At 45.7% G+C, this 19,140-nt stretch overlaps 1 protein-coding gene across 1 annotated transcript in view; it reads left to right on the forward strand.

Annotated features, from left to right (window-relative positions):
• Positions 1–18,649, forward strand: part of VSIG1 (V-set and immunoglobulin domain containing 1) — a 103,948-nt gene extending 85,299 nt beyond the window's left edge. Inside the window, exons 4-7 of the mRNA XM_063937278.1 lie at positions 5,239–5,388; positions 9,412–9,531; positions 10,372–10,498; positions 17,643–18,649. Coding sequence (XP_063793348.1) covers positions 5,239–5,388; positions 9,412–9,531; positions 10,372–10,498; positions 17,643–17,793 — 548 coding nt within the window. The 3' untranslated portion in view covers positions 17,794–18,649. The remainder of the gene's footprint in view (positions 1–5,238; positions 5,389–9,411; positions 9,532–10,371; positions 10,499–17,642) is intronic.
• Positions 18,650–19,140: the final 491 nt, after the last annotated feature.

The following is a 19,140-nucleotide window of genomic DNA, read 5'->3' on the forward strand; positions in this document are numbered from 1 at the left end:
TTGCACCAACAGTCCACATTTAGAAAGTAGACACTGGTGTACTGTAAATCAGTCCTGATGCATGTGGTGTGCTACTAGGGTTGTGTATGTTCCTGCATACGTGCCAGTATACACTACAGTATTCATGTGAGCACGTTTCATTTGTGTAATGTACTGTATGTCCACTTTACTACTTCCGACTCATCATTAGCCCCTTTGTCCTACATAGAGACTAACTCATTCCCTTGTGGAAATCTTCATTCCTCTGATAAATGCCCAAGGATCTTTCCTTTTTTCTTTTCATCATTCTTACTCCAGTAAAAGGGGGGTCCCAAATGAGAAATTCACATTTGGAAGTGAAAGAGCCCATGCACCTACCGAGTAACTGCTGTACATGAAACGGCGTGATAACTGTGAGCAACCTCTGACATGATACACTTTGCAATATACCAGCAAGTCCCCGAAACTGCTCAGCAAGTATACCATGGCAAAAACATCCCCTTGCTTTCCCTTCACTAGCCAGGTAGCCCTAACCCACTGCAGAGGCTTACTCCTTCACTGAAATAACAAAGCTACCAATGGTGATCTTCCGAAGTCCCCTCTTACTGCATTGCTTTATGCGATTGGACATGTCCACCACGGAACTGGGTGCATTTATGTGGCCCACTGCAACACAGTCCTTATCTGCTCGTGGTCCTGAAATCCTACTAGCCTTTTCACTGGGCTGGCCACGGCTGTTGTACGGATTTCTTCCAGGGCACCTACCTTGTGCTACTATTGAGGAGCTCCAAATTTTGAGCTGAACCTTCGGGAAGGTATCCGGACTCCAGGTCGACAACAAAAAGGTCGACACACCTTCGGTCGACCCCAATTGGTCGACACACCTTAGGTCGACATGGACACAAGGTCGACGTGGACAAAAGGTCGACATGTGTTTTTCACAATTTTTTTCTTTTTTGGAACCTTTTCCTACTTAACGATCCACGTGGACTACGATTGGAACGGTAATCTGTGCCGAGCGAAGGCACCATGCCCGAAGCATGGCGAGTGAAGCGAGCCATGCGAGGGGACGCGGTGCACTAATTGGGGTTCCCGGTCACTCTACGAAGAAAACGACACCAAAAAAACATAAAAAACTCATGTCGACCTTTTGTCCATGTCGACCTAAGGTGTGTCGACCAGTTGGCGGTGACCTAAGGTGTGTCGACCTTTTTGTTGTCGACCTGGAGTCCCAAACCCCTTCGGGAATAAGTGGTAAGAGTAAGACTATACATCTTACCCTTCTATCAGAATACCAGAATATTTTTTGGGACTAAGTTCCACTTTAAATTGCTGATTTGGTAACCTTCAATATGAAATAGTGTCTTTTTTCACGATCTGAGCCCAATGGTTTCAGGTTATCCTATAAAAGCCTGTTTTTCCCAGACAAAAAAAATCCTGTTTGCGGGCTGGCATACGTTGGGGCAAATAGGATAGCATTGGACGAATCTATTAACAGCAGTAAATGACCCTAAATCTGGCCATATATAGGGGGGAGATTTATCAAAGCTTGGTGAGAGATAAAGTACTAACCAATCAGCTCCTGTTATTTTACAGGCTGTGTTTGAAAACTATCAGGAGCTGATTGATTGGTACTTTATCCCTCTCCCAGCTTTGATAAATCTTCCCAATAGTTTGATCCCTCAAAGTGACAAGAGTTCTACTGTATATATGGGTGGCTAATCTTTCATGTAATAGATACAAATAGGAACATGCATGCAGAATGCTGCAGTTCTGAGGATATATAGATGAAGCCGCGCTCCTCTGAGGCAGCTCCATCGCAAACTAGCACTCCTGGCGTAACTAGGCGATCAGTCCGCCCATTCAGAGCGTCTCTGTCCGACGCATGGATGGAGACGCTCGTCATTCAAGTGAATGGGGCACGTCTCCATCGCGGGTGTGCGCGCCCGGGCGGACAGGGGCGCTCTAGCCCTGGGCGCACCTAGTCACAGACAAAGCCACGACTAGTGTGGCTCTATCTGTAGCTCTAAAGCTGCCTAATAACATCTCAGTATATGGGTCATAGTTGCCTACCCTCCCGCATGCTGCAGGAGACTCCCTGAAATAGTAGCACTCTCCCTGACTCCATGAATAGTCCGTCAATCTCTCTGATTGCACCCAGTGGCGTAACTAGAAATTTTTCTCCCCCAAGCCAAAAAATTCTTCGGCGCCCCCCCCCCCCCCTTCATGCTCCATAATTAGGAGCAAGAAAGGGATAAATATGCGCGCGCCGCCAAAAAAGGGGCGTGGTTTTGTTGGAGTGGGCGTGGTTTCGCATAAAGGGGCGTGGCATTGCAGGAAAAGACTACCTTATACCCCAGTTTTGCAACCTGCACGCCCATACGTTGGCCACCACAGGAAAGAAAAATAATCCTGATTCATGCCCCTTACATTATTTGTCATTTTTCCTCCTTATAGTAATGCCCAGTATACATTATGCCACATACTGCAATGGCCCTTAGACATTATGCTGCACACAATGCACGACACAATATGCACACACTGTAATGCCCCCGACACATTATGCCACACACCGTAATGTCTGTGACACATTATGCCACACACCGTAATGCCTGTGACACATTATGACAGGAATCGCAATGCCCGTTATACATTATGCTACACACTGCAATGCCCCTGATACATTATAGCACATACAATGTCTGTGACACATTATGACACACACCGCAATGTCCGTGATACATTATGCCACACACTGCAATGCCCGATACATTATAGCACATACAATGCCTGTGACACATTATGCCACACACTGCAATGACCTTGAGACATTATACCACAATGCCCGTGATATAGTATACCATACACCGTAATGCCTGTGACACATACCGCAATGCCCTGCCCGTTATACCCTATGCCACACATCGCAATGCCCGTTATGTATTATGCCACACTGCAATGACCCTGAGACATTATACCACATACCACAATGCCCGTGATATAGTATACCACACACCGTAATGCCTGACACATTATGACACACACCGCAATGTCCGTGATACATTATGCCACACACTGCAATGACCCTGAGACATTATACCACATATCACAATGCCCGCGATATAGTATACCATACACCGTAATGCCTGTGACACATTATGACACACACCGCAATGTCCGTGATACATTATGCCACACACCGTAATGCCCATTACACATTAAGTCCTACAGTAAGGCTTCTAATTACTTTTCAATTACCTGCTCATTGTCAGGGGTTTCATGCACTGGGTGTCATGCTCGTTGCCAGGGGTTTCATGCTCTTGGTTCCATGCACGGTGCCAGGGGTTTTCATGCTCAGGGTGTCATGCTCGTTGCCAGGGGTTTCATGCACTGGGTGTCATGCTCGTTGCCAGGTGTTTCATGCACTGGGTGTCATGCTCGTTGCCAGGTGTTTCATGCACTGGGTGTCATGCTCGTTGCCAGGTGTTTCATGCACTGGGTGTCATGCTCGTTGCTAGGAGGTAGTCCTTGTTGCTAGGGCTGTGCTCCCAGTGCCACATATGTCCCCAGTGTACTTACATGCCCCAGTGCCAAATATAGTCGTCGTCCCCATGTGCCAGGTACACATATACCCCCCCAGTGCCACATATGCCCCCAGTGCCAGATATTCCCCCCCCAGTGCCACATATGCCCCCAGTGCCATATATTCCCCCCCAGTGCCAAATATGCCCCCAGTGCCAGATATTCCCCCGTGCCATATATGAGCCCAGTGCCAGATATTCCCCCCCAGTGCCAGATATTCCCCCGTGCCAGATATCCCCCCCAGTGCCAGATATTCCCCCCCAGTGCCAGATATCCCCCCCCCCCAGTGCCAGATATTCCCCCCAGTGCCAGATATTCCCCCCAGTGCCAGATATTCCCCCCAGTGCCAGATATTCCCCCCAGTGCCATATATGCCCCAGTGCCAGATATCCCCCCCCAGTGCCAGATATTCCCCCCAGAGCCATATATGCCCCAGTGCCAGATATCCCCCCCCAGTGCCATATATACCCCCAGTGCCAGATATTCCCCCCAGTGCCATATATGCCCCCCGTGCCATATATGCCCCCAGTGCCAGATATCCCCCCCCAGTGCCATATATGCCCCCCAGTGCCAGAAATGCCCCAGTGCCAGATATTCCTCCCCCCCCCCTCCGTGCCATATATGCCCCCAGTGCCAGATATTCCCCCCCGCCGTCGCTTTTTGGAGGGACACGGAGGGCACAGCTTGTCTCTCCTGTGTCCCTCCTGCTGCATCATCTCCGGCGGCCGCGGGTCTAATAGGGGAAAGTGCCGGTTCGTGAGCCAATTAGAGCTCACGGACGGCACTTTCCCCTATTAGACCCGCGGCCGCCGGAGATGATGCAGCAGGAGGGACACAGGGAGGCGCGCTGTCCCTCCGTGTCCCTCCAACAAGCGGCGGAGGGAAGGAGACCGCAGACTGACATGCAGACGCTCGTCCGCATGTCAGTCTGCTGTAAATCAGTGGCGCCCCCGCAGCCCCTCGCCCCCAAGCCACCGCGAGGACTGCGGGGGCAGTAGTTACGCCACTGATTGCACCTTATCCCATTATGCAGCTGTTACATTCTTTGGGAAAAAGAGAAATCAGAGATACATACATTTAAATGGGCTCATCAGTGCCATTTTCCTGCCTTGGTTATAAGGCACAATGATCCCTATGGCTACATGCATTTTAAATAAGGTTTCTCGTGGCCACTTACAGTATATGGAACCTCTTATAAAACATAATACACAAACAAATACTGAAAAATATCAGTGTTTTTTCTTCAACAACTACATCTTACTAACTTTGGGGCTCATTTACATTTGGATGTAACTCATGTTTATGACATCTCTCAGATATAGCAGTACACATCTGCGCTGATGGGTGATACTTTCACAATCTCCCTGAAATGCTTTTTCAAAAGTAGGGAAGTATGATATGGGTTCCTTAAGCATGTTTATCTGCCTCTGTATAAATCTTTTATTTACACATCATGCAATTTGTCTTATGTTAATCTCACACTTTCACATTTCTACTGTACTGTACTTTTAAACAATATACGGTATGTACATTACCTGTATTATAGTGCAGAGTTCCCTGTATGTGGTGTAGAGCAGTACAGTAGCACAGAATACTAAGGGCAATAGAGAGGTCAATGGTTTGGGGAGCTTTTTTCTTAAATTGAAAATGATCTGACATCAAACATCTATCTTACAGCCCCACCATCTACTCCACACTGCAGCATCGAAGGACACATGGCGATTGGACATGCCGTTACTCTGCTGTGTAGTTCCTTAGTGGGGATGCCTCTCCCAACCTACACCTGGAACATATTAATCAAAGGAGTTCTGAAGCCACTACACATGGGTGAGTGAAATTTACAGGATTGTAATATCTATGATCATAATTCACATGAATCTGCGACTGTTGAAGGTGATACTGACGCTGATATAGTAGGTGCTAATATTTGACTAGAATAAGTTGTATTAGGGCTTGTTTACAAGTATTGCATTTCAGAGCGCTATGCACTACCTCAGGGCATAGAAGCAAATAGTCTCAGTCTAGTGCAAACTGCACAATGAGACCAAATGACTGATAGATTGCTATAGTTTAATGCAAATTTTGCATCTAAATGCAGTGTTAACAAAGAAGCCATTGGTGCCCTGCTCAGTGTGGTGAGCAGCTGCTGCACGCATTATTACAAGGATTCTTCAGGGAAGAGAGTTGGAGTTGGCTTAAGCTGGGTACACACCTGAATGACACGTCGGCAGAACCACCGTCGCATAGACCAATTGGCCAGTCCAGTTAAGTATACATACTTACCAATCAGCCACTCCACGTGTCATTCAGGTCACCCAGCTGGGCGGGCATTTGAATTTGCCTGCCCAGCTGTGATGTCAGGCTCTGCAGCCAGTGTACGGGCGGTTGGCGGATCGCCCACACACACAGCTGGATGCGCTGATAAATCTTAAGAATATTATATCAGCCATAAGCTGTGCTGCACAGCATACGCAATATGTCTGTAAACAACGTAGTTCACAGACAAATCAGGGGTACACACCCACTGACGGCCTCACAATATATATCGGCTGATATACTGCTCTGTGTGTACCCGGCTTTTATACATAAGAAGCACGTGCCAATGCTCCAATGTGATGTGGCTACGTCCGCACTGCAGTCTATCAAGACCCCACCCTATTATCTGAGGTGCTGTGTTACGATGTGTGGTCATTACAAGATTATGTTACTGTTTTACAAATACTACATTATAGAGATTAAGGGCCTAATTCAGATCTGATCGCAGCAGCAAATTTGTTAGTAAATGGGCAAAACCATGTGCACTGCAGGGGGGCGGGGGCAGATATAACATGTGCAAATAGTTAGATTTGGGTGGGTTATAATGTTTCTGTGCAGGGTAAATACTGGCTGCTTTATTTTTACACTGCAATTTAGATATTAGTTTGAACAGACCCTGCCCAAATCTAACTCTCTCTCTGCACATTTTATATCTGCCCCCCCTGCAGTGCACATGGTTTTGCACATTTGCTAACAAATTTCCTGCTGCGATCAGATCTGAATTAGGCCCTAAGATCAACAAGTGTAAGTGCAAGATTATGTAGGGTGGGGCAGTGGTGGCATCTGGAAGGGTGACACCTGAGAGCGGCCCACACCTTGTGACAGGGTATAATGCAAATTTAACACTTACAGCAGTAAGGAGAATGTCACAAAAGCAAACAAGACTTTCATCGCCATTCCACATTACTCCCATTTTGATAAGAACATACAGTACCATACTTACAGTATACACACATCACATGTAAGACACATATGAATTCATATGAATACATCGTACAAATACCTATTATAATATTTTTGTGTGTCGCACTGTGTAAGAATAATGAAGCAGCTCACATTAAAAAAGAACAATACAATATATATTTTCTCTTAAATGAAAAGTCCAGAAGCAGAGCATTTTGTCCCTCCTGGAAAGGGTCATGTTGGGAGGTATATCTAAAACAATAGATGTTAATGTTTTTTAGTCCCTTTATTGGACTAATCTGCTAAGTATAAACATTAACATCTATGTTTTACCAATTATATTAAAGTAATTTAGAAAGTTTTATTTGTAGTGCCAATACAACGAATACTAATATACTGTAATTCTACAGATACCTGTGCTGGGAAGGAAAGGGCCCTGCTTGGCATAAATGGCACTGTTTTACTTTTTGCATTATTAGTCTATTTTGGACATTATGGGGTATATTTACTAAAATTTTAGTGTTCCAAAGCCGCCAACCATGGCAAAATGGCAAAAGAAATCAATACTTAAACAAGCCTGATTTAATGCCGATTGCCGTTCTAAAACTATCGGTCATAGCTGCCGATGATCAGAATCTTAAAAACATCTTTTCCCGGCTGTCAAACAATGACCGCTTATTGTGGGTCATACAGCTGGAGTCCCATGTACTTCTCTGGCACAGGAAGATTTATTATCTCCGCCGCGCCACCTTAGAACCAACTTTGCTGTGTTGGAAAAAATTTAAGCCAGACGCTTCACTTCCTACAAAACCCTGATTTTCTACCAGGTCTCTCTTTACCCCCCCCCCCCCCCCCATGTCTCCATGGCCTTCGTTGGGTATTTCACGTCTCAGCCTTTCTAGTGGTTTATGGTCCTTTATGGATCTTCAACAGATATTCACACTTCCATCTCATTCATTTTGGGTCTATTTCCAACTTAGACACTGCATCTCCTCATTTGATGAAATCTTACCTAGACATTTAGTTTCTGTGCTGTATCAGCTCTGCCTGGCCGACTTAGCCCCTGCTTTACCCCCTTTTAATAGAATGGCATGGAGAGCTGGCAGGAGAGTTGACAGAACAATTGTCCCAGATATCTCACTACACTTTTCCTAGTTCCTCCTCACTCCAGGTGATAAAAGCACAATACACAATTTTATCTAGGTGGTATCAGTGCCCTCTCCATATTTAATTAGATATTTCCAAGACGCTTCACTTCCTACAAAACCCTGATTTTCTACCAGGTCTCTCTTTACCCCCCCCCCATGTCTCCATGGCCTTCGTTGGGTATTTCACGTCTCAGCCTTTCTAGTGGTTTATGGTCCTTTATGGATCTTCAAGATATTCACACTTCCATCTCATTCATTTTGGGTCTATTTCCAACTTAGACACTGCATCTCCTCATTTGATGAAATCTTACCTAGACATTTAGTTTCTGTGCTGTATCAGCTCTGCCTGGCCGACTTAGCCCCTGCTTTACCCCCTTTTAATAGAATGGCATGGAGAGCTGGCAGGAGAGTTGACAGAACAATTGTCCCAGATATCTCACTACATTTTTCCTAGTTCCTCCTCACTCCAGGTGATAAAAGCACAACACACAATTTTATCTAGGTGGTATCAGTGCCCTCTCCATATTTAATTAGATATTTCCAAGTCTTTTGGCTCCCTCCTGGCAGGCAGTGTGGTCAGGCACTGGGTACTCCGCTTTATACTTGGTGGCAGTGTATGGCTCTGGATGACTTTTGGCAGATGGTCAGAGAGATATTAGAGTTGATCATCAGACTGTGAACTCCCACTTCCTGACACACCTGAGTTTTGGCTACTTAGCCAGACAGATATACATCTTTCTTAATTTAAAAAATAATAATTTCTTACAGTATCCCTTGAATGCAGCCAGACAATCATTCGTTCTGTGCTTTTGGTGCTCCCCTATTGTGTAACCGTCTCTCAATGGTTCCAGAGGGTGGACATTTATATGTCCATGGAGAACCTCACGTCCTCATCTAAATTGTCCACATCTGATTTCACTGCCCCCTGGTATGATTGGTTGAGATTTAAAGAGACCCGTGCATATGTTGCCTATGTCTTATCCTCACCTACTGCAGTGCCTTTGTAGATATGGACCACATCTTGCTCCCCTTCTTTCCTATCCTTCCCTTTTTTTCTTCTGCTTCTTTCTCTTCCTCTTTTGTCTCTACTTCTACACTTTATTAGCTCATTAACCCAAACAATTTCTGGAAGATATTTCTGCATGGCTCCCTCACTTCCTATTCTTTGACAGTGGAGGCAGATATAACATGTGCAGAGAGAGTTAGATTTGGGTGTGGTGTGTTCAATCTGCAATCTAAATTGCAGTGTAAAAATAAAGCAGCAAGTATTTACCCTGCACAGAAACAAAATAACCCACCCAAATCTAACTCTCTCTGCACATGTTATATCTGCCTCCCCTGCAGTGCATATGGTTTTGCCCAACTGCTAAAAAATTTCCTGCTGCGATCAACTTGGAATTACCCCCTATGCACAGAAAGCACTGGACATTATGTTCTGTTTAGCCTTGCAAGTAATTTATTCATATATGAACTTCTTTGACAGAGCAGGAGAATGGAGCCGTGACTATAGGCAACATGACAAAGTTTGAAGATGGATACTACCAGTGCACAGCAAGCAACAGCCTGGGCAATGCAACCTGTCAACTTGATCTACATACAGGGGGTATAGTATTTGTGTGATTTGCATGTTGTGTGTATGTTCTTTATTTTCACTCAATTCAGTAGTTATACTTTACTAAATCCAACAAGATCTGATATTGATCATGAACTCAAAAGCAGGATTTATTTTTTCTTTTGGGGGGGATGGGGGGTGGGGTAAGGGTTAATGAGATACTTAGGGGTTTATTTATGAAGCGTCAGGCTATAAATCCTGGCGCTTCTGATTGTGTTTATGCCTGATATTTAAAAGGCCAGTACTTTTACTAGCCATGTCTTCTTAGTAAAAGCATTGCCCTTTTAAATTCCGGGCATAAACATGATCATGAGGGCCGGGATTTATAACCTGACACTTCGTAAATAAACTGGACCCTTAAAGCAATAGAAATGTGTCCAATGACTAACACTCACAAGCTATACAGCTCAGTAAGTAAACAAATGAATATGCTATAATGCTACAAAGGTAGCACTATGCCTCTCCACCAGTCTACCTGCTGACCCGTATGGGGCGCTGACATAGATTGGTTTTGTGGTGGAGAGAGTGGTTACCATACTGGGAGCACCATTCCCTGTCTTTGCAGCATCTGTGTCGCCATTTCAAATATTTGATGAATCTATGATGTAAATGTAATAGCGTGTGACCTGCAGGCAACGCTGAGTTCCTGGCTAATCTAGTCGATATTTTAAAGTAGTAATCATTTAAAAGGCAAAACTAGAAACCAGTCCATGCCTGCAGTTCAGTCTATTACATTTACCATAATATCTTTGCTTAGTTTCTGGATTTTCACACACTGCAGTGCTCAAGATTACATGTTTTATTTTGTTGTTATTTTGTTTTTAACTTCAGGTGCATCAGGGGTCATCGTAGGAGGAGTTATTGGAGCAGTTATCTTGGCAACACTTATTTTTGTCATCATCTGGTTCGTTATTGCAAAGAAGAAGAACAAAAAACAAACAGCAAGTAGTGAAATGAAGTAAGAAATTAGATAAAGTAATGGAGTTATTCTAAGACAGAATATACATTACTTTAAAGTAAAGGAAATAATTACCAGAAAAGTTTTATCATCACTATGTGCCATTTTTTCCAGACTTCATATCCAAACTGACAAAAACTATATGCAACATTATTGGGTAGTACTATTGCTAGCACCAGCCAGTTGCAATCCCTTACTAATGCTGGGCAGCCTACACGCTTGGAGATTTTGCCTAACGATGCTAATTACTAGACCGATTACTAGACTAAATTACTAATTACTGGACTAATTCAGAACGATACCAAAAACAGCCGATATGCAACGGACATAGGCCCTCATTCCGAGTTGTTCGCTCGCTAGCTGCTTTTAGCAGCCGTGTAAACGCTAAAGCCGCCGCCCTCTGGGAGTGTATCTTAGCAGAAGTGCGAACGAAAGGATCGCACAGTGGCTACAAAAAAATAAGATTTTACTTACCGATAAATCTATTTCTCGTAGTCCGTAGTGGATGCTGGGGACTCCGTCAGGACCATGGGGATTAGCGGCTCCGCAGGAGACAGGGCACAAAACTAAAGCTTTAGGATCAGGTGGTGTGTACTGGCTCCTCCCCCTATGACCCTCCTCCAAGCCTCAGTTAGGATACTGTGCCCGGACGAGCGTACACAATAAGGAAGGATATTGAATCCCGGGTAAGACTCATACCAGCCACACCAATCACACCGTATAACTTGTGATCTAAACCCAGTTAACAGTATGACAAACGTAGGAGCCTCTGAACAGACGGCTCACAACAATAACAACAACCCGATTTTTTTGTAACAATAACTATGTACAAGTATTGCAGACAATCCGCACTTGGGATGGGCGCCCAGCATCCACTACGGACTACGAGAAATAGATTTATCGGTAAGTAAAATCTTATTTTCTCTGACGTCCTAAGTGGATGCTGGGGACTCCGTCAGGACCATGGGGATTATACCAAAGCTCCCAAACGGGCGGGAGAGTGCGGATGACTCTGCAGCACCGAGTGAGAGAACTCCAGGTCCTCCTCAGCCAGGGTGTGCCCCTGACCAAGTAGCAGCTCGGCAAAGTTGTAAAGCCGAGACCCCTCGGGCAGTCGCCCAAGATGAGCCCACCTTCCTTGTGGAATGGGCATTTATATATTTTGGCTGTGGCAGTCCTGCCACAGAATGTGCAAGCTGAATTGTACTACACATTCAACTAGCAATCGTCTGCTTAGAAGCAAGAGCACCCAGTTTTTTGGGTGCATACAGGATAACAGCAAGTCAGTTTTCCTGACTCCAGCCGTCCTGGAAATCTATATTTTCAGGGCCCTGACAACATCTAGCAACTTGGAGTCCTCCAAGTCTCTAGTAGCCGCAGGTACCACAATAAGCTGGTTCAGATGAAACGCTGACACCACCTTAGGGAGAAACTGGGGACGAGTCCGCAGCTCTGCCCTGTCCGAATGGACAATCAGATATGGGCTTTTGTGAGACAAAGCCGCCAATTCTGACACTCGCCTGGCCGAGGCCAGGGCCAACATCATGGTCACTTTCCATGTGAGATAGTTCAAATCCACAGATTTGAGCGGTTTAAACCAACGTGATTTGAGGAATCCCAGGACTACGTTGAGATCCCACAGTGCCACTGGAGGCACAAAAGGGGGTTGTATATGCAGTAATCCCTTGTCAAATTTCTGGACTTCAGGAACTGAAGCCAATTCTTTCTGGAAGAAAATCGACAGGGCCGAAATTTGAACCTTAATGGACCCCAATTTGAGGCCCATAGACACTCCTGTTTGCAGGAAATGCAGGAATCGACCGAGTTGAAATTTCTTCGTGGGGCCTTCCTGGCCTCACACCACGCAACATATTTTCGCCACATGTGGTGATAATGTTGTGCGGTCACCTCCTTCCTGGCTTTGACCAGGGTAGGAATGACCTCTTTCGGAATGCCTTTTTTCCCTTAGGATCCGGCGTTCAACCGCCATGCCGTCAAACGCACCCGCGGTAAGTCTTGGAACAGACATGGTACTTGCTGAAGCAAGTCCCTTCTTATCGGCAGAGGCCCTGAGTCCTCTGTGAGCATCTCATGAAGTTCCGGGTACCAAGTCCTTCTTGGCCCATCCGGAGCCACGAGTATAGTTCTTACTCCTCTACGTCTTATAATTCTCAATACCTTTGGTATGAGAAGCAGAGGAGGGAACACATACACCGACTGGTACACCCATGGTGTTACCAGAACGTCCACAGCTATTTCCTGAGGGTCTCTTGACCTGGCGCAATACCTGTCCAGTTTTTTGTTCAGGCGGGACGCCATCATGTCCACCTTTGGTCTTTCCCAACGGTGCACAATCATGTGGAAACAACTTCTCGATGAAGTCCCCACTCTCCCGGGTGGAGGTCGTGCTGAGGAAGTCTGCTTCCCAGTTGTCCACTCCCGGAATGAAAACTGCTGACAGTGCTATCACATGATTTTCCGCCCAGCGAAGAATCCTTGCAGTTTCTGCCATTGTCCTCCTGCTTCTTGTGCCGCCCTGTCTGTTTACGTGGGCGACTGCCGTGATGTTGTCCCACTGGATCAATACCGGCTGACCTTGAAGCAGAGGTCTTGCTAAGCTTAGAGCATTGTAAATTGCTCTTAGCTCCAGTATATTTATGCGGAGAGAAGTCCCCAGACTTGATCACACTCCCTGGAAAAAAATTTTTTCCCTGTGTGACTGCTCCCCAGCCTTTCAAGCTGGAATCCGTGGTCACCAGGACCCAGTCCTGAATGCATAACTGTGGCACTTTAGTAAATGAGCACTCTGCAGCCACCACAGAAGAGACACCCTTGTCCTTGGAGACAGGGTTATCCGCTGATGCATCTGAAGATGCGATCCGGACCATTTGTCCAGCAGATCCCACTGAAAAGTTCTTGCGTGAAATCTGCCGAATGGAATCGCTTCGTAAGAAGCCACCATTTTTCCCAGGACCCTTGTGCAATGATGCACTGACACTTTTCCTGGTTTTTGGAGGCTCCTGACTAGCTCGGATAACTCCCTGGCTTTCTCCTCCGGGAGAAACACCTTTTTCTGGACTGTGTCCAGAATCATCCCTAGGGACAGCAGACGTGTCGTCGGAGACAGCTGCGATTTTGGAATATTTAGAATCCACCCGTGCTGTCGTAGAACTACTTGAGATAGTGCTACTCCGACCTCCAACTGTTCTCTGGACCTTGCCCTTATCAGGAGATCGTCCAAGTAAGGGATAATTAAGACGCCTTTTCTTTGAAGAAGAATCATCATTTCGGCCATTACCTTGGTAAAGACCCGGGGTGCCGTGGACAATCCAAACGGCAGCGTCTGAAACTGATAGTGACAGTTTTGTACCACGAACCTGAGGTACCCTTTGTGAGAAGGGCAAATTTGGACATGGAGGTAAGCATCCTTGATGTCCAGAGACACCATATAGTCCCCTTCTTCCTGGTTCGCTATCACTGCTCTGAGTGACTCCATTTAGAATAGGTCTCACCGAGCCATCTGGCTTCAGTACCACAATATAGTGTGGAATAATACCCCTTTACTTGTTGTAGGAGGGGTACTTTGATTATCACCTGCTGGGAATACAGCTTGTGAATTGTTTCCAATACTGCCTCCCTGTCGGAGGTAGACGTTGGTAAAGCAAACTTCAGGAACCTGCGAGGGGGAGACGTCTCGAATTTCCAATCTGTACCCCTGGGATACTACTTGTAGGATCCAGGGGTCCACTTGCGAGTGAGCCCACTGCGTGCTGAAACTCTTGAGACGACCCCCCACCGCACCTGTTTGTACGGCCCCAGCGTCATGCTGAGGACTTGGCAGAAGCGGTGGAAGGCTTCTGTTCCTGGGAATGGGCTGCCTGCTGCAGTCTTCTTCCCTTACCTCTATCCCTGGGCAGATATTATGGGGACGAAAGGACTGAGGCTGAAAAGACTATGTCTTTTTCTGCTGAGATGTGACTTGGGGTAAAAAAGGTGGATTTTCTAGCTGTTGCCGTGGCCACCAGGTCCGATGGACCGACCCCAAATAACTCCTCCCCTTTATACGGCAATACTTCCATGTGCCGTTTGGAATCTGCATCACCTGACCACTGTCGTGTCCAGAAACATCGTCTGGCAGATATGGACATCGCACTTACTCTTGATGCCAGAGTTTCGCATATATAGAATTGCATCTTTTAAATGCTCTATAGTCAATAAAATACTGTCCCTGTCAAGGGTATCAATATTTCCAGTCAGGGAATCCGACCAAGCCACCCCAGCGCTGCCCATCCAGGCTGAGGCGATCGCTGGTCGCAGTATAACACCAGTATGTGTGTATATACTTTTTAGGATATTTTCCAACCTCCTATCAGTTGGCTCCTTGAGGGCGTCCGTATCTGGAGACGGTAACGCCACTTGTTTTTATAAGCGTGTGAGCGCCTTATCCACCCTAAGGTGTGTTTCCCAACGCGCCATAACTTCTGGCGGGAAAAGGTATACCGCCAATAATTTTCTATCGGGGGAAACCCACGCATCATCACACACTTCATTTAATTTATCTGATTCAGGAAAAACCACATGTAGTTTTTTCACACTCCACATAATACCCTTTTTTGTGGTACTTGTAGTATCAGAAATATGTAACATCTCCTTCATTGCCCTTAACAAGTAACGTGTGGCCCTAAAGGAAAATACGTTTGTTTCTTCACCGTCGACACTGGAGTCAGTGTCCGTGTCTGTGTCGACCGACTGAGGTAAAAGGACGTTTTAACGCCCCTGACGGTGTTTTAGACGCCTGGACAGGTACTAATTGGTTTGCCGGCCGTCTCATGTCGTCAACCGACCTTGCAGCGTGTTGACATTATCACGTAATTCCTTAAATAAGCCATCCATTCCGGTGTCGACTCCCTAGAGAGTGACATCACCATTACCGGCAATTGCTCCGCCTCCTCACCAACATCGTCCTCATACATGTCGACACACAAGTACCGACACACAGCACACACACAGGGAATGCTCTGATAGAGGACAGGACCCCACTAGCCCTTTGGGGAGACAGAGGGAGAGTTTGCCAGCACACACCAAAAACGCTATATTATACAGGGACAACCTTTATATAAGTGTTTTTCCCTTATAGCATTTTAATATATATATATACATATCGCCAAATAAGTGCCCCCCCTCTCTGTTTTAACCCTGTTTCTGTAGTGCAGTGCAGGGGAGAGCCTGGGAGCCTTCCCACCAGCCTTTCTGTGAGGGAAAATGGCGCTGTGTGCTGAGGAGAATAGGCCCCGCCCCCTTTTCGGCGGGCTTCTTCTCCCGTTTTTCTGAGACCTGGCAGGGGTTAAATACATCCATATAGCCTCCAGGGGCTATATGTGATGTATTTTTAGCCAGAATAAGGTATTATACATTGCTGCCCAGGGCGCCCCCAGCAACGCCCTGCACCCTCCGTGACCGTTGGTGTGAAGTGTGTGACAACAATGGCGCACAGCTGCAGTGCTGTGCGCTACCTTCATGAAGACTGAAAAGCCATCTGCCGCCGGTTTCTGGACCTTCAATCTTCAGCATCTGCAAGGGGGGTCGGCGGCGCGGCTCCGGGACGAACCCCAGGGTGAGACCTGTGTTCCGACTCCCTCTGGAGCTAATGGTGTCCAGTAGCCTAAGAAGCCAATCCATCCTGCACGCAGGTGAGTTGAACTTCTCTCCCCTAAGTCCCTCGATGCAGTGAGCCTGTTGCCAGCAGGACTCACTGAAAATAAGAAACCTAAAAACTTTTTCTAAGCAGCTCCTTAAGAGAGCCACCTAGATTGCACCCTGCTCGGACGGGCACAAAAACCTAACTGAGGCTTGGAGGAGGGTCATAGGGGGAGGAGCCAGTACACACCACCTGATCCTAAAGCTTTAGTTTTGTGCCCCGTCTCCTGCGGAGCCGCTAATCCCCATGGTCCTGACGGAGTCCCCAGCATCCACTTAGGACGTCAGAGAAAAAAGATTGTGTAGTTTCAGAGTAGCTGCAGACCTACTCCTAGCTTTCGATCACTTCAGAATATTTAGTTCCTGTTTTGACGTCACAAACACGCCCTGCGTTCGGCCAGCCACGCCCGCGTTTTCCCAGGCACGCCTGCGTTTGTATCTGACACGCCTGCGTTTTTACACACACTCCCCGAAAACGGTCAGTTACCTCCCAGAAACACCCACTTCCTGTCAATCACTCTGCGGCCAGCAATGCGACTGAAAAGCGTCGCTAGAGATTGTGTAAAACTGCATAGGCTTTTGTGAAAGTATGTTGCGCGTGCGCATTGAGCCGCATACGCAGAAGTGCCGATTTTTAGCCTGATCGCTGTGCTGCGAACAACGGGAGCTAGCGATCAACTCGGAATGACCACCATAATTATTTACATCCAAATGAACCTATCGATTCCAAATTCGTACACAGTGCACTTTACGAACGATACCAAACCGAGACCAACATAGCGTGTGCGCCACATGTTAAATTGGGAGCCGATCAAACAGGATTAAGACCGTCTGGCCCTGATGCTGCTTGCACACTACACAATTATCAGCCATATCTGATAGATATAGCCATGATGGCCTGAGATTCGCATAGTGTATACCCAACTTAAGGCTCCTACACATGGACATGAACACTAACGTATAGTAAACCTTGTACTTAATTGCTGATTTAATAGAGCATTACAAGCCCATTGCTTATTGTTCCTTTACTTATTGCCTAGTGTGATATGTAGTAATAGTATGTACCTATGTAATAGGCCTTCCCATAGACCTACATGTTTTTTGGAGTGCTGAGCTTTTGAACATTAAGTGCAGTATCAAAACTGATGCAAGGCAAAGATTCCATTGTTTTTACTGGGACCATTTTTGGAACCCATAATATGCTATGTAGCTCAAGGATTATCCTGAAAAGTTTTGGGCGCCGGGTTCTTTAAGGGTTATGGTCAATTGGAGGGCATGGCCACAGTGCATTGTGCTGATATTAGGCCTCTGGAGGGGGTTTTATTTACACAATACTGGAGGTGGCTACATCTCCTTGGCTAGCCTATATATTGGGTGTAACTGGATTTTTATGCTGGACCTACTTAAACCAGTCTGAATAAACATTTGACTCTGTTTTTATCTACAGAAAAGTTTCCTCTTCAGGTCAATCGCACCCTGAGGTAGAGGAACCAGCCCGCCAGACCCTGGTGGTTTCGGAGCCCCCAGAAGCCAAGGAATATAGAGACCAGCCTGAAAACATGGCTGCCAATGGAGAAGTAGAAGATCCAGCTGTGTAAAAGGCCGTTTCTAGCCATGAGATGCAGATTTCTCACTGCAAGTTCAGATGTGCTCTACAACTGATGAGCAAACGCAGGGTGTGGTGAGACGCTCCCTGTATCGGAGGAGAAATCGATTTTTTAAAACTATTTTTTATATTTGATATTTTTGGCTTTTATTGTTTAAACCACTTATAAATAGTAGCATTTTTAGTGGTAGTAGATGTTATACTGAAAACGGTCTTGTATGTATAAATACCTTAATTTTAAACATTGAGGTTGTAAAAACCTAAAAATATCAGATGTATGCAGTGTTTTTATAATCTGGCAGTAACAAGGTCATGCCACACCAGAATTTCAGAAAAGGAAGATTTTACAATCGATTTCAATCCAAACACACCCGAATTACATGGAATCCAGGTTTCCTGACTTATTCTCCACAAAAAAGACTGACAATGTAAGACTGACAATGTTTAAAAAAAAAAAAATGTAGTCTGGAACTAATTGTGAAGAGCTTGTGTCATATCTCTAAATAAATAGGCTACTGGCCACTAAGTTTATTCTTTCACAGAATCATACACGTTTGTACCTCACGCTTCAATGTTACTGGACGACATAAAACGTGGACACCCACAAACACATTCATCAGTGCATTCCTACTTGCTGGGCTTTGGGCACACATAATTGTAAAACCAACCAGTGCTACACTAGTTACAGATGTGTCCTCATACATTTAGCCTCAATACACTACATAGCGGTTAATGCCTGGCGTGAGTAAGCTATGCAAATAGGACACACAAGCAGACTCTGCTGATTAAAGTGATATGCAGAATGCATATATTCTCTGTGTGCGTCTGCGGCTGTAACTGCATATGAAATGCTACGTTACAGTATTTTCTAATAAAACACTGTAACGTAGCATTTTGTATTGAGATACAGCCATGGTCGCACACAGAAAACAGGCATGCCGCATATCATGTTAATCGGCATAAGCTGCTTGTGCATCCTTCTCACATTGTTTTACAAGTAAGATGCATTTTAATGTACAAAAACACATAAGATGCACAGCGCTACCGAGTCACTCCACGGCACAGCTAGAAAGGCTGTTTAACATGCAGGGATGCTAGATGTAAGTGGACACATCTGTACTTTGCAGAGGTTAGATAAAATGTGCATGTAGAGCAATATAAATAATCACATCACAGTCCAACCCATTACTACAGTACTTCAGGACCAACCTCTCAATTGTTTTCAACTTTTTTGTTCTGCTCCAAAAATATATAATTTAGTTTAGCTTTATTTACTTTGTATATTAATCACTAGTGGAAGGGAACATCTTGTCAGTCTTTATTACAGGTGCCATCTTTG

Source organism: Pseudophryne corroboree, chromosome 8 (genome assembly GCF_028390025.1).
Source record: "Pseudophryne corroboree isolate aPseCor3 chromosome 8, aPseCor3.hap2, whole genome shotgun sequence".
NCBI classification, from domain to species: domain Eukaryota; kingdom Metazoa; phylum Chordata; class Amphibia; order Anura; family Myobatrachidae; genus Pseudophryne; species Pseudophryne corroboree.